The 25,810-nt window shown below is 33.5% G+C and overlaps 1 protein-coding gene across 2 annotated transcripts in view; it reads left to right on the forward strand.

Moving 5' to 3' along the window:
* Window positions 1–2,068: 2,068 nt before the first annotated feature.
* The window catches only part of POSTN (periostin), a gene marked incomplete at its 5' end in the record, with an annotated part of 33,652 nt that continues 9,910 nt past the window's right edge, over window positions 2,069–25,810 (forward strand). Inside the window, 17 exons of one of the 2 annotated variants that reach the window (XM_079721711.1) lie at window positions 2,069–2,202; window positions 3,499–3,597; window positions 6,956–7,020; window positions 8,720–8,877; window positions 11,009–11,173; window positions 12,109–12,255; window positions 12,775–12,916; window positions 13,843–14,055; window positions 15,026–15,160; window positions 16,322–16,470; window positions 18,023–18,159; window positions 18,743–18,873; window positions 19,386–19,516; window positions 19,623–19,725; window positions 19,834–19,901; window positions 20,627–20,672; window positions 23,615–23,695. In XM_079721711.1, coding sequence (XP_079577837.1) covers window positions 2,084–2,202; window positions 3,499–3,597; window positions 6,956–7,020; window positions 8,720–8,877; window positions 11,009–11,173; window positions 12,109–12,255; window positions 12,775–12,916; window positions 13,843–14,055; window positions 15,026–15,160; window positions 16,322–16,470; window positions 18,023–18,159; window positions 18,743–18,873; window positions 19,386–19,516; window positions 19,623–19,725; window positions 19,834–19,901; window positions 20,627–20,672; window positions 23,615–23,695 — 2,089 coding nt within the window. The remainder of the gene's footprint in view (window positions 2,203–3,498; window positions 3,598–6,955; window positions 7,021–8,719; window positions 8,878–11,008; window positions 11,174–12,108; window positions 12,256–12,774; window positions 12,917–13,842; window positions 14,056–15,025; window positions 15,161–16,321; window positions 16,471–18,022; window positions 18,160–18,742; window positions 18,874–19,385; window positions 19,517–19,622; window positions 19,726–19,833; window positions 19,902–20,626; window positions 20,673–23,614; window positions 23,696–25,810) is intronic. The other variant, XM_079721712.1, reaches the window with a different exon arrangement.

Below are 25,810 nucleotides of genomic sequence, written 5' to 3' on the forward strand. Positions count from 1 at the left end.
TATATTTACTCTAAAATTTTCTTTCTTTTGGAATGTTCTCCAACCTCTAAATTTACATGGAATTTATATGTACAATCTGGCCTTCATTTTCAAGATCCTCTTTGATGGCATTACTCACCCTGGATATAAATATTTGTTGAGGGCTAGCATTTGTTGACTTCCAAATATGATGCTCGAGATGGATACATTTAAGACTCAATTATTTGCAACTCTGAAAAGAAAGATTTAAGAATAATTTTTTTATAGTATAAATATATACAATGCTTTTTACAAAAAGTAAACCTCTACCTACTGTCAGGAAGGAAAAGTCATGTTTTGAAATATGAACGCATTTCCATTATCACGACTTTCCTCATGCAATTATTTGTCCATTTGTACCAAAGAAGGAGTCAGGGTGAATGGAAGCCATTCATTCCAGTGGATACAACTGTGGTCACAGGAACACAGGTCACAGGTCAAAATCGTTCTTTAAAATAATCGATATATTTTCAATTTATAGGCGCTGTTAAGAAAGTAGGTAACATGACATGATATTAATTCTGCCTTCACCCCTACCTTCAAAGTCAAGTCCATCTGTTATCATTCTGGACCATATTTAAATAACTTTTTCACTCTTGATACATATTTTCCAAGTCTATATCTCTCTCTATACCTCATTCCTTCCTCTCCAATCAAACCCCATTGGATCTGAGCAGATTTCCGCTTCATTACAGAAACGCTTAGTAACAGTTACAGCTGCCTAAAATGAAAAGGGTTGCATTAATCTTATAGAGCATCTCAGTAAAGAGTGGATGACTATTTACAGTGATGATGTTGGAGGGATTTCTGTATTTTGAGTTTGATTTGTTTCCTGTAATTCCAAAATTCTATTGTTTTATCTTAGAAGATAAGCAATCTACGTTATAATGTCTCACCAGCCTAGAGTTGAAGACTTTTATATAACTGTTATCAGTAATGTTCTAATAGCTAATATACTGATATCAGATAGGCTAGTGTGTAACTTATTTATCCAGGGAAACTCACTGTAGTTATTTAGCTAATTGTTGACGTATCATGTGTGGAGTGGTGAGAGTGGATATTCCCTTGGCTAGGAATTGCACTGTGTAACATTAAGAGACTTTGGTTACTCTTGATAAAACAGAAGAAGAAGAATTCTGGCAATGCCCCTGTTTCTTAATATGTATTGCATTATTCTGTTGCAGTTAGACTGGTAATATTTGTTTCCAACAGGGGATGCTTTTGTCCTGTGGCTATCAAGAGATGCGCTGTCAAGAAATGGTGAACATCATGCCCTGTATGTAATGAAAAAACAAAATGACACGTTTTTCTTTCCTGCTTTGCTTCAAAAGTTAGGGAAACTTACCAGAACCAGATTTATGTTAACTCTATCTATTCCTTGATATCTGAAAAGAGAAGTGAAATGGGAGGGATCCCCCCAGTTTACACATTGCAAGGAAAATGTGATTCCTCCTACATGTTTCATCAGCAAGTTAAAATTCTTGTCCCATACTCTGTGAATGTTTATGTCCACTCAACATTTGTTTTTAATCAACAGCCATTACTGCCTTGTGATTATCCAACCTACATCTACCTTTGTTATTTGGTGAAAAATAATCTTTCAGTTCTAATGTGAACTGAATATGACAAGATGTGATAAGATCAAATCATACTCTCATTGAGCACAGGGACATGCACTCTGAAAGGGATGTATTACAGAATCATTCTTAAAATGTAAATAAAATCATTTCCCATAAAAACCCTCTAAATCACAAAAGAATAAAACAGAAATACGAACATGAAATGAGTCAGATAGTAAAAATAAAGAGAAATAAATAATATAAAAATAAAATAAATATCCTTTTGATAATGAGAAGAAAAAGAGGCTCAGTGTGCTCAGTAAACATAGCTGAAAAAGCAGATTCTAGCTGGCAACTTGAAGTTGCTGATGCCTTCTGGAGAGAGTTCAGATTCCCAGGTTGATACAGAGCTCCCTCCCAGAACTCTGCCATGTATATAAACTCTGAGCTCTCCAAAGCCCACTGCCAGTTCTCTTCGTGGACTAACTGCAACGGAGAGACTAGAGATGATTCCTCTCTTACCCATATTCTCTCTGTTCTTGCTCGTTGTGGTTAACCCTGCAAATGCCAATGGTCATTATGACAAGATCTTAGCTCACAGCCGTATCAGGGGCCGGGATCAGGGGTAAGTCAGTGGTTTGATTTTATAAACCTTCTTTTCCCTTAGCTTGTTGTATGTACAATTCTACATGCAGTTCCTTATTTATACCTCAGGTTTTTTTTTTTTCCTACTTATTACAATGTAACAAGAAAAAGGAAAAAATGAGTATTCTGTGGTTGATGTATGTGTTTTAAACTTTAAGGATTACTGTCTAAAAAACTTGTGTATAATTGCTTTTTATGAAACATTGTAAGATTTTAATGTAATTAACAACATTTAACAGGGCATTTCTTTATGATTCAGTTTATTTGTGCTTTTATTTGATTCCAAATTTCTGGAATGAGGTTCTCAAGATGAAAGAATCTATTGTTGGAGACTCTCATTATGTAAACAGCTTTGAAATATCTCACATTATGTTAGGAGAAATTTCATTTATTATGAAAATTAAACAATAGGTAATGTAACCAGTTTCCTGAATTTTTTGAAGCACTTAAGAATGCTTTTAAATTTTGCATTCTGTACAATTTGCAAAAACTTTATTTCTTAGAATAAACTCAACTACAACTTAGCATTTTTAAAGTTATCAGACATAATTTAGTAACTTAACCAACCATTTATTATTAATTTTTGAAATGGATCTTGGCACTACATCCACAATGTCTCAGAGAGATGTTCATAATGCTCCAAAGTTCCCTTGCCTTACAGAGCAAATAAGACTTCCTTCTTTTTAAGGGAGAAAAACACTTAAAATTCTGGCAGAGGATGTCTTAATCTAATTACTTCCAGGCAAAGCAATAAATTTTCCTTTGTGCAGCCATATTATTTAAGTTAATCTTAGCATTCATTTACTTCTGTGATTGCTTACCTAGAAAATTACAGAGTACAGTGTCCTTGGACTTAGTAAAACTTGTCTATTTTGCTGTCTGATCTGTCATTGTTCCAGAGCCCTAAGCCACCCCCAAACCCTAAATGAGCACATGTTTGGTTTAAAAGGGTCAGTGAATTACCTACGATTAAAAGTAATAAGACACGTTGTTCAATTCTATTAGGTTAACTTTTGAAACAATGGCATTTTACTCTCAGAGATGTATAATTTGCTCTCTCTCTCTGTCTCTCATAGACTTTAGTTTTTCCAATGATTCAGTAGGATTGGATCAGAAGGAGATTTGTGCTGACTAGAATCACATCTTTTTTTAGAATTGCATCTTTGATAATCGAATCCACATATTAACTTTTTTTTTCTTTTTTTACTATCTGACATGTGGATATGAAAAACTAGTTGTCATTAGGACATTAACTTTCTTTCCTTCCATCTTCCAGCCCAAATGTCTGCGCCCTTCAACAGATTTTGGGCACCAAAAAGAAATACTTCAGCACTTGTAGGAACTGGTATCAAGGTGCCATCTGTGGAAAGAAAACGTAAGTGTCATTTTTTCCTTAACGTGCCAGTTCCAAAGACAACACCACAATGCCAATGCCTTTCCTTGGACATACACACGATGTTCTCGAAAATACTCTCCAAAATTATGAGCTTAAAAAAAATGGATCACATATGAATAAAGAAAATTTCCCTGACTTTCTCCCTCTACTAGTGGAACTCATGTTATTCCTGAATCTGTGGCAATGGCCATGTGATCTGGTATAGAATCACTGACAGTTTGACTATGTCATTTCTACTCCTGGTTTGGCCTCTTTTATCTTAGGCAAGTCAATTAACCTCTTTGCCTCAGTTTCCTCATTTTATTTAAAAAAATGCCAGAAGAACAAATTGATCTGAAATACCAGGGTTTTCAGGTAAAAATTAATGTTTGCCTACATTCATTTAGAAATTATACAAAGTACACCAGTTTACCCCAGAGTTTTCATCAAAGCTTAAAGTTGGAAGGGACTTAAGTTTCATATCTTCATTTAATCCAGTCATTCCATCCCAAACTGCCAGATCCCCAGGGGTCCCCAAAGGTGATAATGGAAACCCACCATTATATTACTATTTCAATAGCCAAAAAGATGATTACTTTTCAACTTAGTTATATATTTCACTGATTAACCTAGAGTTGGAAAGCATTTTTATTACTTGATAGCTTATTGGTTTAATCAATTAATAAATATTGGTAGAAGAAATATAATCCTAGACATATAAAGGTTGATAAGTACTCATGTGGTACAAATTCTTCATTTTAAGATGAAGGAGTTGAATTGTAGATAAAAAAATTAAAGATGTCATCCTCAGTCAATGAAAAAATAGAAATGGCTCCTGCCTGCTTCTTATTACTTTGGACAGCAACCTCAGTGGAGGACGACTTGAGAACCAGAATATCTGAAGCACATCATCATTAAACTTCAGTTACCCTAAATAGGTGGAAGGATTGGGGGATTGTTAAAAAACATAGTCTTAACTTAATAATATTGGTTACAAATACTAACTGTGGAATCACGTAACATTTTGGAGTCTTGTTTCTTTGCCTGTGAAATGCGGATTTAATACTTGGAGAGTTTCTGAAGGTAAAATGAATGAACTAATGTGAATTACTAAGTAACTCTAACTCATAACATTAATCGTACTTAAACTTAAACTATTTTAAGCAAATTGGGTATATGCTGGTGTGAAAAGGAGGTGTGTGCAGATGCCTATTTAAAATGCATAGGGTTCTCTGTATTTTACTAGAATCATGTATTCAAGGCATATAACCTTATCTGGACTGTGCCTCCCCATGGTAACCAAGACTAGGACCCCACAGGACATTGCTGCCCGTTCCCACATGTTGGCTTAACAGAGTTTTAACCGATGTTACTTTCTGACTTGGACATTATTCTTATTAGTTTGCATAAATCTGCTAGACTTGTGGATCATTCACACAACTACAGTGTAAGTCAGTAGTTACAAGGATTCTGGCCATGATTTAGGTGGCCCCAGTTGGGAACTCCAAAGCTCTGGATTTTTCTCGCTTTGTTCTTTGTATTCTTGGTTACCATGAGGCCTATTTGGAAGGCACACTAACTGCATAAGAAAGGACCTGCTCTCTGAAATATTTAGGGAAAATCTTTATTACACACTTCCTGGAAGTTAAGGAAGTCTGATACAATCTCACTTTAACCATCTAAATATGTTAGAGATGCCAACGCTTGTACAAAGCTTATGCCAAGATTCTTTCTTGCTTTCCATTAAAAAAGAAAAAAAAAAATCCTGCTTTGAAGCCTGGCTTTTTACCAGAAGTATAACAGTGTCTCCTTTGTTTAATTATATTAGCTTATTTCCCTTAACTTCATTTTCACAAACACATTAACATCTGTGCTCTGGAATAAATGTAAATGCTAGCTGCTAGTTTCAAACAACCAAAGGAATCAGTAACATTGACAGGAAGAATGCCTGATTTGCCATCTGCTTGCAGCTGCTAAAATTTCCGAAGTCATCTTTAGGACTTTATGTATCAGTTGACAGAAATGTTTATCTTCTGTTTGAATAGCTGCTTTGGGGATCTGGGGGAAGTAACTGGGTCTAATGAAAAGCAGGAAGTTTCCTAGGTTTAAGATATTCCCCACAATATACATTGGCTCAATAATATAGTATTTTGTAGACCTCCTTCAAAAAAATGTCAGTGACATTTTCAGTTGGCATTTCCATGAGATTTTAGATACTATTCAGAAAATGAAGATAAATTTCACACTTTCAGAGATATGCACAGTCATGATTTTTTTTTTACTCTTATTTGTCCTACTGACAATATGGGAACTTTGAGTTTTGCGTGGCATAAATTTCCTGGAAAAACTACTTTTTTGTTGTTGTTGCTTTCAAAGCATTAACTCAGACAACTGTATTGTTCAAGTATCATCTGAAATTGCAATTGCCTGTTTTGGAATTCTATACCATATAGTGCATTAATATGAGCATGTGTTATAGAAATTTCTGCTATTTTAGCAATTTCTTCTTCTATTTACTATTTTACATAAAGTTTTATTAGTCCCGAACTAAAAATTATGTATCTCATTCTTATTGTTTATGATATATGCTAAAGCTAAAGTATAAGCAATTCTTAATCAATCCCTTGGCATTCAAATATTCACATTTATTTTTATGGGTAGCCATGTAAATAAAATTATTTCAGGGACCATATTTGCCTAAGGCTCTCTTACAGTCTGTATATGTTTCCAATACCAACTATTCTTGAAATTATATTAAAATTAGAGAACAGTTTGAAAATTTAGTTTCCCACTTATCTCTATATTCTTATCTTTTAACTATCCGTAAGCCAATATTCCATGCCAGAAATTTTATTCTCATCTATAGTTTCATATTTTACTACCTATAAGTGAGTTAATACATTTTTCTGATGTTCTTAGCTCCTAATAACCTTATACTAATAAACATTTATAGCTATTTATAGTTTGCAAAACTATTTCCAAAGCATTGTTTTATTTGAGATTCACAACTACCCATAAATAAGTATTTTAGCTACTACACTCATGTTAAATAGTTGGGAAAACTGAGACTCAAATTTATTAAGTGATTTGCTCACGGTCACACATCAACTAAGTAGTGGAACTGGGAACCAAACTCCATTCTTCTGGCTCAAGATCCTGGAATTTTTCCACCATGCCATGAGGCTATAGAGAGAAATCAAGCTAATATAAATACCTCGATGTCATAAACAAACAAAAAAACTGGATTTCGAAATTCTCAATAAATCACGGCAATAAGTAATATGTTTTGCTAAGTTTATGTCAAAATGTATCCTTTGTAGTTCTTCCATTTTAATATTAATTTTCTTCCAATGTATAGGACTGTGTTATATGAATGCTGCCCTGGTTATATGAGGATGGAAGGAATGAAAGGCTGCCCAGCAGGTAAAGTTTCAATTACTGAATTAAATGAGGAATTTGTCTTGTTTGAGTTAAAAGAGTTGAAGTAGCTTATAGCGAAGCCAATTGTGTGTGTGTGTGTGTGTGTGTGTGTGTATTTAGCACCATGATAAATCCAAGATATATCCCCTATATCTTGGTGTTAATCATGACTTTATCATATTGATAAAGTATTAAAATATACATTATATACACTAAATGCTGGACAACAGAAGCTTATTCTAAATTTAAATTAGTTCAACTTTCCTTCAAGAACAAAACTCCCCACTACAAAATCCCTTTCTTTGAACTTGTCTAGGAACATGGACTGACTATTTGGCAAGGCATCATCTTCTCTGCTTCAACAGCTCTGATTTTATAACGTTTCTCAGATTGAAAGTTAGTTTCCTGTAACTTGCCAACTAGAGAAAAATTAGTTCATCTATTTCCTCTTTGAAATGACATCCATTCAGATAGTTAACACAAATCATCACACCCTTCCTCAGCTACCCTCTCTTCCCCAACAGAATCTTCTCTTCTCTGGGCTCATGGCCCCCAGTTTGAATGTGATATAGACTTTGGAGTCCTTACTGTAATTGACAGCAACCCAAGAAAAGCCTCTAATCCAGTCATTTTTTTTCTTCTGAGTGTGATCCAAGACTGGTGTCTACTATCTATGTGTGTCCAGGAAGCTGAGAAAATATTAAGACAAATACCTCAGTTTGGGGCGGGTGGGCTCCGGAACTTTGGTTAATGTTATTGGTAGCCATGTCATATCATTAACTCATGCTGAATTTTTAATTAATTAAAATTGATTACAGATCTTTTTTAAATGAATACTGTCAAACCAGGTCTTCCTTTGGGATTTGTTTTTGTTTTAACCTAGGTGTGGGACTTAAATGGAACCCTGTGACATTTAACTGTTACGTTTGACTCATTTTTCCCATCCTGTTGGGGTGTTTTTAAATCCTGATTTTGTGATTTAATTTACTAATTGTGTACCTAGTCTTGCTATATTCACAAAGGTAATAACCATTTCTCCTATGATATGATCCAAATCATACTAAATTTTAAATAAGACAGTCATAAAAAATAAGTTGGCTGCACCTAAACTTCAGGCTGACATTCATATATTAATCTTTCTTCCGAAGTTCAGAAGATATATTCTAGAAGTATTAGATATTTTTATATATTTCCTTCCTGAAATTATGATGAAAAGAAGCAGGTCTACATATTTCTTTTAGGGACCCAAATCTATATAATTATACCCCTATACCTAACAGTATTATACTATTTAGGAGCTTTAAACCAACATGAAAAAAAAAAATTACCTTTGCCATTGTCAGTGAGAAGTGAGGAACTTTTGTTGTTTTCAGTGAAATAGTCAGATACTTACTAATAATTATAATTGAACCATATTGACATAGCAGATTTGACATGTAAATAGACTAAACATCAAACAAGGATAATAATTGAAAATTCATTTTCTTTCAACACCAAGGATATATGGAATGATATTTTTCAATAGTACTTTATTATTTGACATTCAAAAGGCAACTTTCACATAAAATTGATGATTTATAGAACTGTATTGCTAAAATTATCATTTAATATATTGGGGGGCTTTATGTAAAGGTTAAATTATTGTAAAATAACATTCTTGAAATTTTTTCCTACGTACTTATTCATCTCTTGATTATTTCAGTTATGCCTATTGACCACGTTTATGGTACCCTGGGCATTGTGGGAGCCACCACCACGCAGCGTTATTCTGATCTCTCAAAACTGAGGGAAGAGATCGAAGGAAAGGGGTCATTCACTTACTTCGCACCAAGTAACGAGGCTTGGGACAACCTGGATTCTGTAATTCATTATTTTTATGAATATAAATTTTTTTACTGCTATTGGTATACTTTAATTGATTTACTGACTTGGAAATGAATAGAAATTGTATATCTTTCTGTCGTACATATATGAGGATACATAAAAGGATGAGTTAATTGAGGGTAAGGAGAAAATCATTTTAATACATCCATAAATGGAATAACACCCCGGTAGGCTCATGGACTAACAAAGGCAAACTAATAGTGGATTGAACAAGCACTTTATCATTATTCTAGTTTACTCCTTTCCTCTTTCCCTTTTGGTTGTGAAGAAATATAGGTAATTTTAAATGACATATCTCATAGAAAGGCAAGTTAAGAAGCCTAGTGGAATTTAAAAATTTTAATAAGCTATATTATACATATACTTATTATTTTAATTATATGTAAATATATATGTCTGTTCAGAGACTGACAGATTTATAAACGTGTGTGGATATTTAAATTGAAGGGTTGTAAACAACACATTTAATTTTCAGGGTTTTTTTGTGCATAATCTGATTTACAACACACTAAATTATGACAATATACAAATCTGTAAAACTGGTATAGAAATATATTCCTACTTTCTACTTGATATGAAGATGAACTGATAATTACTAGAGTCATACAATATTTAGTAAAACTTAGGCAGATTCTTCTAGATTTTATCTTGCTGCATTAACTGTGAGGTTAATTGCTTGCATTATAGAACTTTCTCTCTTCTGGTTGTCTTTGACCACATCTCTAACCACCTTTCTGGTCCTTTTTGCAGACTCCTCTTCTTCCTTGCCTTAAGAATGGGTATTATGAAGGTCTCTTCCAGGAAGTATACTCTGCAGTTTAGATGTACTTCTGATGGCTTCAGCTTTCACTTTAATGCATAGAGCCATGGAATCTGAGTTTCTTGAATCCCAGGAGAATATTTCTAACATCTATCTTAATATTTCTCCTTGGATACACCATCTGTATCTTTAAACAAAACGTTATCTAAAACAGATGCCACTTTCTTTCTCCCCATCAACAACTGCTTTTCTGCTGTCTTTTTTCCATAAGTGGCAGTACCAATCTCAGAGTTCAAACTTGAAAATTATGAGTCATCCTTACTTTGCCTCTCTCCAGTTCTTAGAAACTACTGTTAGTCACCCATATCTCATTTTTCATCCTCATGATAGTCTTTTTTCTGCTATGCATTACCACCAGATTAACCTTCCTAAAGCCCAGGCTAATCATTATATTCCAAGTCCACAAAAGCCTCAATGGCTCCCCATTGCCAGTTTAATTTACTCTTTACTTGGGCATTAAAGTCTTCTATGTTATGGTCCCATATACTTTTCTAAAATTTCTTTCTTAATATTATCTGAGAAACGTAAAGGCATACAATAACCACACTGGACAACTTCTGCTTTCCGAACGTTCACCCTGTGCCAGCAGCTGGACTTAGAATGATCATCACACCATCCCTACCCTGTCTACCTACCCTGCAAGACCTGTCTCCAAACCTGAATTGCCAGCCATCTTCATTTGACCTGGAAAGCATTTTTTTTTCTCCTTCCGTCCTTTATCTTACTATGTTTATTTTTGCCTGTTGCTATAGAATAAGTACCTCAAAGGTCGAGACTTCACCTTACTTATCATTGTATTTCTCATAACACCAAGTACAGTATGATATAGTGTGGTATTGATAAATAAAAAGGTACAGGATGGTTGAATTCTTGAATTTGTCATAGAATAAACATAAAACGGTTATTAAAACTCTGATGTTGTACACAAATATAATGCCATTTTTATTTTGTTTTCCACTCAAAGTACTTTAAATATCTGATAATTTCATATTCCCTAAGCCTTTACAGCAAGATCATCTCTTCATCAATACATTTATTAAAAATTTTGTTTTGTCTCTAAAAATGTCCAAGTGCTCTATAAGATCTGGAACCCTTTACTGAGTACCTCTACTTACAAAATTTCTTAATCAACTGAAATAGTATAATTTTAAGTTATTTATGTCAATTTGGTTTGACCATCTGGGTAATTCAATGAGAAAATAACAAGAGAGTAGAAATAGTGTGATTATAAGATTTTTAATAATTAACTATCATAAAATAAACTTCTGTCATTTCAATTTTTCCTAGGATATCCGTAGAGGTTTGGAGAGCAATGTAAATGTTGAATTATTGAATGCTTTACATAGCCACATGATTAATAAGAGAATGTTGACCAAGGACTTGAAAAACGGCATGATTGTTCCTTCGATGTATAACAATTTGGGGCTCTTCATTAACCATTATCCTAATGGGGTAAGTTTCATTAATAAAAAGTACCTTTCTCAATAACATTGCCCTTAATTTTTTTCTATACCTTTTATATAAGGCTCACAGAAATAATAAAAAGTTAGTGAATATAATGTAAGTGCCATATCAAGACTTTTCCCTACATCTAGAGCATGTAAATTTCTAATTCAGTGAGTGATTTCTACTAAAGAGTGATTGTGAGAAGAAAATAAATCGATAGTTCATTTATAGTCGACTTAGATGTTCTACAAAAGGAAATTTTAGTATTTGATGTGTTTGAAAAACAAATAATCAGAAAAAATAATAAATAAGTATTTGTCAGAGAATTTATCAGAGAAAAATCAGAGAATGAGTATTCTTTTATTCACCCTCTGGCTACTATATTGATTTAGGTTCTTGTGTGTTTTAATAAAGTCTTTGTGGGAAACGTCCAACCAGGGTCATAGAGCTCTTTCAACAGTCAGAGTTCCAGGAAATAAAGGGTCAGTGAGGAGTCAATATTTAGGAAATCACTGAAATAGAACTGATTATATTTATGCAATAATTGTTTGCTTCTGTCTCATAACTTTTTTTTAGGACTAATTAGACTTCTTTATGTAACTAATTGACCTACATTAGAAATAGTGTATGACTATCTCTATGAAAGAAATAGAGGAATAAAAGCAATAATTTAAACAAAAAAAAATGTTTTTGCCTTGCATTTCTAGGTATGTTAAGTGTAACTGGACTTGGGTTCTCAACTGGTTGCAATTTTTCCCAGGTTTCTTTTTTTTTTGGACATAGTAATATGTAAGTCTTCACCCTCAGAATTTACATTCAGAATGTCAGTTCTTTCATGTTACATTTACCAGTAATCATGAAAAATAGGAAATGGGGGCTTGCAGTCTCAGTGGTCAACAGATAGCTGTGATTTCTAAAATCTGATTTTCTCAAATAATTAGGTTGTCACTGTTAACTGTGCTCGAATCATCCATGGGAACCAGATTGCAACAAATGGTGTTGTGCATGTCATTGACCGTGTCCTTACACAAATTGGTACCTCAATTCAGGACTTTATTGAAGCAGAAGATGACCTCTCATCTTTTAGAGTAAGTACAAGAAGTAATAGCAGATTGTCTTGGACCAATGAAATTCCTCCTCTTTCCCTGTCAGAATCTAAAATAATTATAAAAAGCTATTAAATCTGGCAGACGTGTAACCAATATATTTCTTGAAAAGGTTTTCATTTTATGCAGAAGAAATCATCTCCTTATATGAAATAATAATATTTATATGGACATGATAGATAGAGAATGATTAGTTTCATGACTGTAGTGTACTTAGTGCATTTAGAATGAATTCACCAATTATTATGTTTACTGCTGTATATTATTCAGTCACACAAGCATTGGCAGAATTCCCCATCTTACATACAGTTTAAGGAAAGTTTGAAAAGACATGGTTGTTTGCGCCAAAAGATAATATTTTAAAGATCTAACAAGAGTTATATCTAACTTCTATAGTTTTCTATATAATCAACTCCCTCATGTCCACCCAGACTGAGTGTATTGTAATTTTCTTCTGGATTTGCAATGTGCCAGCCTCTAAAAAGCATATTTGTGTTTCAGGCAGCTGCCATCACATCTGATATATTGGAGGCCCTTGGAAGAGATGGTCACTTCACACTCTTTGCTCCCACCAATGAAGCTTTTGAGAAACTTCCACGAGGGGTTCTAGAAAGGATCATGGGAGACAAAGTGGCTTCGGAAGGTACTTAACTGTCTCTCTCTAGGAGAAGCCTCCCAGAATTCCAAGAAAGGAAATGAAAAAGAGATCAAGTCCTGCCAGCATTATCACCTTTGATAAGCAAAGGCAAAGAAAAACTGTTATTCTGAGGTGGACTATAAAAATCTTAAAAAACAAAATCCTTCAAAGAGTAGGCAAAGTAATTGAATAATTAATTTAATAATTAATTAAATAATCAGCATATCCTAAAGATCACATTCTTCTGCACTGCTTTCAAGTAACTAAGTAACAGACATTAAAAAGAATTAGAAAGTGTTGAAAAGAAATATTAGATCATCAAACTTTAATACTGTATACATATTGCTCAATGCTTTTAATTCTAAATTTACACTAAAGTTGAGTTGAGAAAAGTGCATGGTTCTCTTTGGTCATTACCTATTGATACATAGAACTTGGTTTCTTTCCAGTCTCCTTTTTCGTTTCAACTAGATTTTACATTGTGACTAGCACATTTCGCTTACTCAGCCTACCCCAAATTGGCTTAACCAATTTATGATGAGATATTTTGGTGCAGATATAGACAGTTTAGGCACAGATCCTTTCAGAAGTCCTTCAAGAAGTCATCTTTATTTTGGCTATTTTCTAGATGTTGCCTTTAGGGTTGCCACAAACCTTCAATTTGTAAAAAAACAGAAAAACATAGTAAAAAAACAAAAAACAAAAAACATAGTATCTGCAAAGTGCAAAATAGTGAAGTGCAATGAAATGAAGTATGCCTGTAGAGCTGTTCTGTCATGAGTAGCTGATGTAAGATACCTTAGGTCAATACTTAGGTCTTATATATATTATATTTCTTAGGAATACTTAGTTCCACAGTGAAACACGTCTTTTAAGGGTCAAATGCTATTCTCCTTGATCTGAAAGCTTACTCTTTGTACTTTGTCCTCCAGCTCTCTTGAAGCACCACATTTTAAACACCCTCCAGTGTTCCGAGGCTATCATGGGAGGAGCAGTATATGAGACTCTGGAAGGAAACACCATTGAGATAGGATGTGATGGTGACAGCGTAACAGTAAATGGAATCAAAATGGTGAACAAAAAAGATATTGTGACAAAAAATGGTGTTATCCATTTGATTGATCAGGTCCTGATTCCTGATTCTGGTGAGCAGCAGTTTCATATTGTTCTACCTACTATCGTTTACCAATTAGATGCCTTAAGAGTAGGCAGATGGAAAATAAATGTGCAGTATAAGGAATGCCATATGAAGCACAAACACAAAATTAACAATGAGCTGAGTACTAAATAGGCAGCTTGTGTAGTCATGGGCATTCCATGCATTGACCTCTGGCTTTCCAGAGTTTCTTTTTTTTTTTTTTAATGAATTTTTATTGGGGTATAGTTGACTTAAAATGTGGTGTTAGTTTCTGCTGTATAGCAAAGTGAACCAGTTATACATATATCCGCTCTTTTTTAGATTCTAATCCCATATAGGTCATTACAGAGTACTGAATAGAGCTCCCTGTGCTATACAGTAGGTTGTTATTAGTTATTATTTTATATATAGTAGTATGTATATGTCAATCCCAATCTCCCAATTTATCCCTTCCCCCCTTCCCCCTTGGTAACTGTAAGTTTGGTTTCTACATCTATGACTCTATTTCTGTTTTGTAAATAGGTTCATTTGTACCATTTTTTTAGATTCCACATGTAAGCGATATCATATGATATTTGTCTTTCTCTGCCTGACTTACTTCTAATACCTAATATTGATAAAGATTATCACAGTGCCAGAGTTTTTCTTGAAAACAGAAGGGAAGATATAACCAAATGGTTACTTTTGGATAAATGAAAGACCTATGGCACTCACAAGAGCAGAGAGATAATGCAAGTAATAAAGAATTCAAGAAAACTGCAAAGCAAGAAGTCAGAAAGATACTGTCCTTCTGAAAGTCTTTGGTCATCAACCCCAAAAAAGGGAAGCTGGAACTCTCTTACTAGGGAAAGGCAGGATGTCACATTGCCAGTACAGCAAATAGCTTATGGAAAATAGCCAAGAACTGATTTACTAATTTCATGATTATGGTAATAACAATGATGACATTGTTTGAATGGTAATGGTTTATTTTACAGCCAAACAAGTTATTGAGCTAGCTGGAAATCAGCAAACCACTTTCACAGACCTTGTGGCCCAATTAGGCTTGGCATCTGCTCTGAGGCCAGATGGAGAATACACTTTGCTGGCACCCATGAATAATGCATTTTCTGGTATGTACTGGACACTGTCATTCCTGCTCTTTCCTCCTCTACACACATTGTTTCTTCACCATGATTGTTTGCATTAAGAAATAATAGATATTTTGTGAGGTGTTAATTAGTTTCTTTACCAGCTACACATACAATGCATTAGTACTATGTAGTCTCTATTAAAATGTCCTTCATTTCAAAACATGTCATTATAATAGATAATAGCCTACAGGAAGTGAAAGTTTGTGATAAGTAGTCTTCAGTTGTTCTGTGAACCTGATCATATTTCCAGCACACATAATGGATGTATTAACAGATCTTAAGAAAAATAAATCTGACTTGTTTATTTAAACACCAACATAATAATATTTAGGAATACGTAGGTGCATTTTGCAACTCAGAATTTGAAAGTGAGGTATCAAATTATAAATAAATACAAACAAGAGAAAATGATACACTTCCATATTATGATGTGAACTATGATTACAATTATTTGACCTAGTAGCTGCTATTCAAGGACTGTGTTTAGATTAATACAACCTGACACTTTTTCCAGAAAAAAATGACTTCACAAAGACATATTTAAATTGTTAGGCAAAATTTAGCAATTAAAAACTAAATAAGTATCACCTTTTTAATATTTTTCCAAATACTAGGTTGTGACATAGAAAATTATTAACAAAAAAATTCAAATTCCTAGAAATGCTGTTTTTCCTCTTCGTAATAATAATAATATCCATACATGTTGACATCAACCCATCTTTAAGAGGTTACATGCTTCAACTCTTTCTCCATAAATAAAAATAAATTTAGAAATGATTCATCAGTAGTTTTTCATGTGACTAATGGACATCAGATTCTCAGAGAAAATCTTTGCCAGGCTTAGAGTTTAACTTTTGTCAGTGACCACATAAAACCATGTGGCCCTCACATAGATGAAGCCCATTGTTTGGACTGCTTGGAATCATATTGTAGTCATTTGATGAAATAGCTCATGGAATTTCTAATTTGTGCACAAAATTCTTAGCTTTTGGCATATAGTCAACTCATATACTATATAAGTGTAGGATCCGTAAGATCTATAGTGGTAGGGATTACCCATTTTCATGATTTTCTCTTACAGGAGAAACTTTATTGCTTTCTAAACAGAATAACACTATTTTGTAATGAATTTACTTATAGATGATACTCTGAGCATGGATCAGCGTCTTCTTAAATTAATTCTGCAGAATCACATATTGAAAGTAAAAGTTGGCCTTAATGAGCTTTACAATGGACAAAAACTAGAGACCATTGGCGGCAAACAGCTCAGAGTCTTCGTGTATCGCACAGTAAGTGAATCCGAATGAGATAAAATATCCACACTGGCCTAAATGTCAAATGATGTGCCCTTGTCAAAGACTGTTCTTTTTTCTTTTTTTTTTTAACATCTTTATTAGAGTATAATTCCTTTACAATGTTGTATTAGTTTCTGCTGTATAACAAAGGGAATCAGCTATACATATACATATATCACCATATCTCCTGCCTCTTGCGTCTCCCTCCCACCCTCCCTATCCCACCCCTCTAGGTGGTCACAAAGCACTGAGCTGATCTCCCTGTGCCATGCAGCAGCTTCCCACTAGCTATTTATTTTACATTTGGTAGTGCATATATGTCAATGCTACTCTCTCACTTCGTCCCAGCTTACCCTTCCCCCTCCCCGTGTCCTCAAGTCCATTCTCTACATCTGTGAAAGACTGTTCTTGTAACAAAAGTTCCTTAGAATTTTATTAACGTGGTCTTAATAGTAAATATTCATAGGAAGATCAGGGAACTGAATAGCTTGTTTGAAAAGACTTTGAGGAAAGTATAAAAAAAGTGCTGTGTATTAATAATTCTGATAATTTGCACTTGTTTCATGATAAATAACTTTTTCTAAAGCATTATTTCAATTCCATAAATCACTAAAACTCCTTTAAAATAAGCTTTTGCTTTATAGAGTACCGTACTTTACCATTTACAAGGTAATTTTTATATTGAGTCCAATGTTTAGGATGATCTTTTAATGTATGACCATCATCCAACCACCGAATCTCTTTTGAATGGCTTTCAGGATAAACTTTTATAGGCACATAAAGATTTCTAGTAAGTGGTTCTAATGTGCTTTATCTGAGGGAAAATTTCTAGAAAATATTGTTTATCAGAATTACAGTGCTACTAGTGGTGCTGTTCAATTTCTGTCCAGGCAACCTTGCAGCTACAGTTAAAAAGAATTCATAGGAAGTCAAGCATTACCTTGAACTAAACATGACACACAGTGCTGTGCACCATAGTTCCACAAGGCCAAGACACACATTTTAAATGATGCAGAAAATGCTCCACATTCTAAATGATACATATATAAATATTATTGTTCAGAAATGCTATAACTTAATCCGTAATTTGACTTAAAATTGATAGTGTCTTACAGTCAAGATAATATACTAAATATTTGTGAACATCACAAGAGGCAGTAAAGTCACAAAACTTTATGGTTAAAGAGGGTCTTAAAAAGTTAAAGGGTGAAAGTTTACTAAGAGGGTCTGTAAGAATGATTAGAACCTAGAGAGGAATGACAGGAAATGTAGAAGTGGAATTATATGGAATTTTTAAATTTGCTGACAAAACTACCTGCCCCATACATAGGGTAGCTTGCCTAGTAGTGGAAGACCTAGCTGAATAGAAAAAGTGAGGTCAGATTGTACAAGACATTAAAAACAGAGGAGAGAAACTGTTTTTTCTCACATTAGAAGTCAGGTGACCTCTTAGAAGATCCCATCCAGAAATTCAATTATGTAGCTTCTTCTACGTAGGGAATTTCAAGTAAGGAAATGGACAACTGTATCTTTATTTCTTTGCTAGGCTGTCTGCATTGAAAATTCATGCATGGTGAGAGGAAGCAAGCAAGGGAGAAATGGTGCCATTCACATATTCCGAGAGATCATCAAACCAGCAGAGAAATCCCTTCATGAAAAACTGAAACAAGATAAGCGCTTCAGGTAAGCTTACTAGTTTCACCTCCACAGGAGAATAAGAGCTTTTGGCATAGTTTTGTTTCACAGTAAGTATTCCAAAATCCATTCTGTATTCAGTGTTGCTGAGAACAGAATTTAGAATAGAAAGTCTATACAAATGTTTTTAAAATTAAGATATGTTTTTAACACTATTTTTCTTCCTGGTGCAGCATAATATGATTTGGTGAGTAGAAAACAAACAAACAAACAAAAATCAACCTAATAGACTGAACTACTTCTCGTAAATTTTTTTATAATTAAGTTTTTAAAAAATGATAGTATATTCTACCAAAGACTATTTTGCAGAATATTAAATAAAGTGTGACCTCGCCAAGATTTATAGGGGGAAAACAGAGTTTAGGAAATTTAAGAATCATATGTATATTTAAATAATTTCCCCATGATAAACCTTTAACAGTAAATTGCATTTGAAACATATGAAAACGTATGAACCATTTTCTCATGCTTCCACGTATAGGGATTCTCCTCTATTTCATGCATGGTGGGTAGGCTTACCTAGATTAAATCTAATAAAATAAACGTATGTCCCTATGTCCTTCCTGCTTAGCATCTTCCTCAGCCTACTTGAAGCTGCAGACTTGAAAGAGCTCCTGACACAGCCTGGAGATTGGACCTTGTTTGTACCAACCAACGATGCCTTTAAGGGAATGACTAATGAAGAAAAGGAAATTCTTATTCGTGAGTAGAAGTGAACACCAGATATATTTGCCCCTTGATTTCAGGATCTCATTTCTTCCTCGAGCGTTCCTGCCCAGATATCAGCCCCCAAAGTGTTCCCTCTTTCCTATTCATGACTAGCCTTCGTCTCCTTTAATTCCATTTGGAATAATTAGAGGGTCACTCATAAATGTTCTCAATTAACTGCTTACTGTAATGTTGTTGGACTAGATGTTCACTTATGTTGTCTCTATTAAAGGGCACACAACTAGGTGACAAAGAAAGAAATAGTTACAATTTCAAAAATAATTTGACTTTTTTCTCCCAGTAAGTTGGATATTTTGATTGAACTTATTGAAGGGACTGCATGTTTTGACATAGCATTGATATCACATTGAGAGAACAATGACATTATGAGAAATTACAGTGTGGAAAAAATAAAGACAAAGAAATATTTTTCTCCTTCGTCCTCATAATATCAAAATGTCAAAATATATAACATGTTATTAAATAAATATATATTTTCCCCCTAGGGGACAAAAATGCTCTTCAAAACATCATCCTTTATCACCTGACACCAGGAGTTTTCATTGGAAAGGGATTTGAACCTGGTGTTACTAACATTTTAAAGACCACACAAGGAAGCAAAATCTATCTGAAAGGAGTAAGTTCTCTAGTATGAATCTATGAGAGTGTTCATCTATTATTCAATTATCCTAATGTTCTTATTTCATTAAATTTCCCATTGACATTATCCCCTGTTTTAATAGGTGAATGATACACTTCTGGTAAATGAATTGAAATCAAAAGAATCTGACATCATGACAACAAATGGTGTCATTCATGTTGTAGATAAACTCCTCTATCCAGCAGGTTGGTAATTATTGAACTGATTAATGAAAACATAACTCTTTTTCAATAGAAACCTAGATTTTTATTTCATCCATTCCTACAATATTCATTTAATATTCCTCTTCACAGACACACCTGTTGGAAATGATCAGCTGCTGGAAATACTTAATAAACTGATCAAATACATCCAAATTAAGGTACAGATGTTATTGCATGTGTTTCTAATGTGTTGAACAGACACTGCAGGTTTAACATAAGAAACTAGAAATGTATACATTAATAAGTAGATGTACACTGGGATTGCATTGCTCTTTGTTGATTATAATGGTACACTGGCATCATTTCTTCATGGTTTTATTTAAGGAGGATTTAATAAAAGCTACTTGGGGCCAAGCAGAATGTTAAGTATTATGAGAAATATTAAGTTGAATCAGATATGGCCCTTTATTCAAAAAGTTTACAGTCCAGCAGGGAAGATAAGACATGTAGATAAAAAGCTATAATTTTTCTATTATCAAATATTTTTGCTACAGAATATAAGGGAAAGATAAACTATTTGCTTATAAGAAATTGTCACCAATCATAATAGTTAAAGGTAAAGGAATATTCTAGGATAAATATTGGGTTGAATATTGGTAGGGTTAAAGCACCAGACAACATAGGAAGTATTATTTAATGAACTTTTAATTTGGGATTCACTATTCTATAATTTTTAAAACTCTAAGTAACAAATCCAACCATTTTATGCCATGTTGCCCAACAGCAGGAAATTGGAAGATGATTTATATGAAGCCTTCATTTTTACTAAATATAATGATAGCTTCACTGTCTTTACTTCAGTGAAAACTAAAAATCATGGTGCCAAGATTTTGTTAATACAACTACTACATTTCATGTTACTAAATATAATGTTTATTTTCAGTTTGTTCGTGGTAGCACCTTCAAAGAAATCCCCATAACTGTCTACAGTAAGTACATAATGAATATTTGTCACATATAAGTGGCAAGACGTAAAAAAAAAAAAAAGAAAACCCAATAATTTTCTTTGTGTTTACTGAGATGATTGATAATCTGGTATTTAGAATTCCAAACAATGGCAAATCTCATCTCACTTGAAACAGGGCTTGAGGTCTGGATGAGACCTCTCAGCCTTGACTATACCCTTCAACTCCAATGAACCACTTCCTCACTCATCTGCTAGCTTGATATAGATATAAGTGCTAGCATGGCAAAGACGCAGGGGAAAAAAGACACACAAACATACAAACAGGAGAGCTAGCTAAAAGGCACTTGAGAGCTATCTGAAAATTCAAATATGTGGACACAGAAATAATATTGCTGAAAGATTTGTAGCTCATTCCACTCTCAAGACCTCAGCCAGCTAAGGGCAGGCTGTCAGAGAAGTCTAATATTTATGGGCTGGTGGTTCAAAAACTCTTCCTCATTCAAAATTGGATGAAGGAACAAAAAAATTGTCAGGTGATAAACCTAGAGTTTCTAGATTCCAAGGTTCTTTTATTCCTGACTCTACCAGATTATCAAAATTAAACCTCTACTTCTTAACAATGGCAAAGGTATTTCATTTTCATAAATGTAACTCATAGTATTTCATATTCAATGTGGCTTTTTCCTCCTTTGTCTTTTTTCCTCTCTTCCGTTACAACTTTCAAAGCAGAAATTCTTTCCATTTTGCTTTGACTCTACAATCCAACACTCAAAATGCATCAGTAGCTAAAGCATTGCTTCAATTCTCACATTTATCTTGGTAAGAATTATTCTATTTTATACCATGAGCATCCTGTTATTTAATTAAGAAAATTTTCCTTAATATTTACACTAGATATGGAAAAGGGGTAAAGATGATGTAAGGAGCAAAACAAAAGGTCTGCTGTTCTTACTGATTTTAATTATGTAATAATAACATAAACAATCCTAGTATCAGGCCAGCTCAGCACTGTTTCAATGACTTAGTTGGAATACTTATAATTCAACATGGTTTAAATTCCAGTATGGAAGTATACAGTCTTATTAAAGATATATTTTATAAAAAATGAAAGAATGCTTATGGGCTCTATTCATCAGAAGTGCTATGTCATCTTCCTCCACTAAAAATGTATATCTGCACTACATTTCTTTACCTTTTCTACTTTATCCATGAGAGGTCCACTACCTTTTATATGTCAATGCAATATTTTGCCTACATTGAGCCAAAATATTATAATTCCTTTATTTTCCTCTACTTAAATTGTTCTCACAGAGAACAAGCTACAGTTTATGAAATTATGCAAGTCTAATGAATCTTACCTACCTACTCACAGCTCTTGAAAGAGCTCTGAGATTTACATGCTGATGTGGAATATTTCTTTAACTCTTCTCCATGTATGCTGTTATTTGGAAGCATAGTTCAAACAGAGGTTGAGACTAATTAAACCAAAGATTCCATTTTCATGTTCCTTTATTGACTTGTCGCTAAAATTTTAATTTTCTTACTATGTATTATTCTTGTCCCCCAAATACCATACATTTTCAATGGTAAGGGGGGGAAATGCTCTTTAGTGTGTGTTGTCAAATATATGACATTTGAGGTGGAGAGGAAGAAAATCAGTATTTAATCCTCAGCCCGTGATCTGTCAAAACTACTTAAGTCTTCAGAAAAGCAAGACTGAAACAAAACTAGGACCCCAATAAACATTCTAAACTTCAAGTTCCTTAACATGAAGTGAAAATTTAAGCTAAAAGTAATTAACCCATTCTGATAGTAGCAGCAGAGACCTCTGTGAATTTGACCTTCATGGAAAGGTTCCTCTGTGGCCAGGCCACCTGTGGAATCAGTAATTGGACACAAAGATTTGACATATTTTAGCTTCATAATTTGAGATCTCAATATGTCAAATCTGAAATAACCGAGACACAGTCACAATTAAGCTCTAGAATCCATATTAATTCAAAGAGTTGACACAGATAAACATCTCAGAAACCTGAAGTGAGAATGTGACAGAAATCCAGACTGTGCTAATATCTCACCTCTAATGTTTCAACACAGTCTGTTATGATTGCACAGATAGCTTTAGTGCTTTATCTAATGAATCCATCTTTTAAGGCTCTAATTAGAAATGATAAAGAGCCAGTAGTAGCTCTGGTATCTGGCTCCAGAGGCACACTTCCAGTTAATCTATACAACCAAGAGCCAACCAAATAGTTGGCTGCTATCTGAAATATATTTTGCACATTATTATTATTCAGTTGGATGGACGACATACATTCAAAATACCTAGCTTTCAGTATAAAAATGATGATGATAAAGCTGAAAATTAAAGCCATTTTAGCCTGTAACTTAAATATTTAAATACATGATCATATCATATTTGTTGCATAGAGCTCATGTCTGGCTGGCTGGAATCCACTTTTACATTTAAGTATTTTGAACTATTTTTGTATTTTCCTTTCTGTATCACTGTAATCAAATGCATGAAAAATACTTCGAGTCTTTTTCTTTCAATGTCTTCTTCTAATTGAGAAAGAATCCAACAATGCAATTTAAGATATTATGAATTGCATGAAATTAATCATGTTTGTCTTTGTTGCTATGCAGCCAATATTTTCAAGAAGTACAAAAGAAGGTAAAGAGCTTTAGTGGTGCAGTTCAAAATGATAGATTTCTAGATAGAATTCCTCACTTAGCAAGTATATATTTCACTGGAACAAATCCAAGTCACTGGACTTCAGAGTTCATCATCGGGACATGAGAAGATACTAGATAATTACCATGAATATTTCCTGTATCTGACTGCCTGAACATATTACCACATCTGATACCTCAGTACCCAACAAAGACCAGAAAAAAAGAGACAATTTCGTTCAGGTTGTTTTTATGTAAACATCATTTATGTTCCACTTTCTATACTTTCAGCAACTAAAATTATAACCAAAGTTTTGGAACCAAAAATTAAAGTGATTGAAGGCAGTCTTCAGCCTATTATCAAAACGGAAGGTAAAAATCAATGTTATACATGGTTCCTTAAAAATCCATATAATAGACTGATTTCTATGAATGTATCTACATCCTTTTTGAAACTAACATGCTAAATATTTCTATATCAATGGCATGCTCATTTAACAGCAGAATGCGGAATGCAAGTTATTTAGCAGAGTAGATGGTGCATTCCTAATACTTTCAGTACATTTGCTTGTATTTGATTTCATTTGAACTTAATTTACCATTGCATTAGCACTAGTACCCAGATACTCACTATACAAATAAATCCTAAGCTATTTTTTCTGCACCTAGACTCTTTTAGAGAGTATACTCTTTATAGTTTTGTTTCCAGTCTCCCCACATAAATCTCTTTTATACTGTTGCGAGGTGTTCCAAAAAGTGCAGGCATTTTTGATTCAACAACCTAAGAGAGCACAGAAGCTGTATACTGAAGAAAGCTTTTAAAATGTACATCCACACATGATATATTTTTTAATTAAACCACGAGAAACAGAGGAAATAGTAGTTGGTGCAGTTGAGTCAAACCTTAGAATCCTTAATTCCAGCCCTGAATGTGTGTCTATATATAATATACATTACATATTCTTATATGTATACATATATAACACATTAAATAGACATATATACTTACATATATACTTATCTCCTGATGTTTCAGATTAGAGCATTAAAAAAAGTTATTTTTCTCTCTCCCCCTACTGTGTATGTTAGCCAACTCCAGCAACTCTGATGCCCCCTTCACTTCACATATTTTAATTACTCCCAAAGGATCAGAACTTAAGAATTATTTCCATGTCTAAGAATCTTAATGTGGTGACTGGCCACAGAAGAAAGACCAGGTTTTCTTAATTATTCTGTAAGAAGAATAGAAACAGTCTTCCAAAAAAGGAATAGATGATATCCTCAGTTGAATCTCAAGAAAACTATTATTGTAATTATCTTTGATTTGGGTATTCTCATTTTACGAATTGAGATGGCAACTTCTTGAATACTTTTGATTCCTCGAAAAGTGAGTCATTACTTAAAACTTAGACATTGGAAGTATGTATGTAAAAGTGTATTTCCTAGCTAGTTAGTTATCTATATTTTTATACATTCTTGAGACTTAAAATTGAGGTATTTAGAATCTGTGCTTTTTTAAAAAACATACTATACCTATTGTCATTTGAGTATTTGATTTCTCTTATATAGTGATGAAGAGAATTTGATGATTTAAGAAGTTAAATCCCAGAAATTTTTGTTGAGAAAATGTTTCTTGATCATTTTAATGAAAAATGATAAAATGATCCTTGATTTTTAGATTCTTGTACTTTTTTAAAAATTAGATTCCCTAAAATTTTGTATAATCACTTGTACACAGCTTCTATAGTAAAAATCATTCACATGTACTATTTTTATTTTCAAAGATTCTTCTCTTTTCTTTCAAGCTTCTTCATTCAACCCATTTATCTGCCCAAACTTTGTAAGCACAATTCTATTGTATTACTTTTCTTCAATTAGGAACACAATGAAGCATCAGCTCTACTTGAGTTTTCCCTATGAAGGGAACTAAGATGAAAAATGGGGTCAAGTCACCTATGCATTAACAACTCTCCAGTTAAAAAACTTGGAAGTTTTAGTTTGTGCAACATAATGAGGGAGACAAATACTTACCTTGGCAGCCATTTACAATTGTCCAGTTCTAGAATTACTATTGGCATTTCCTTCTCACTGTTTGAACTTTTGCTGATTCATCAATAACTCTTGAATTCTTACTAAATAAATTAGACCCCAAGACACAATTTTAAGATGTTTCTTATAAACGTTACCTAACCAAATTTTAGAAGTAAGAATAAATCAACTGAATACACATTGAGCACGTATTGTGCTGTGTACTCTCGTAGGTGCCCGCCAGGAATAAATATGAAAAAAAAATTTTTTGGTAGTAAATCCCTGCCTTCATAGAATTTAAGGATAGATGATGTTTCTGAAATTCCAGTTGAGGCTCTTCTAAAGAAATGTCTATTGGGATATTTTATTAACTCATTTCCTGTTCTTAAACTCCTTAGCTGTTCTTTCCTTTTGAAGTTTCCACACCTTAAAAACTTGGCCTTACGTTTTGATACTCAG

The sequence above is a fragment of the Hyperoodon ampullatus genome (genome assembly GCF_949752795.1).
Source record: "Hyperoodon ampullatus genome assembly, chromosome: 16".
Classification (NCBI taxonomy): Eukaryota; Metazoa; Chordata; class Mammalia; order Artiodactyla; family Ziphiidae; genus Hyperoodon; species Hyperoodon ampullatus.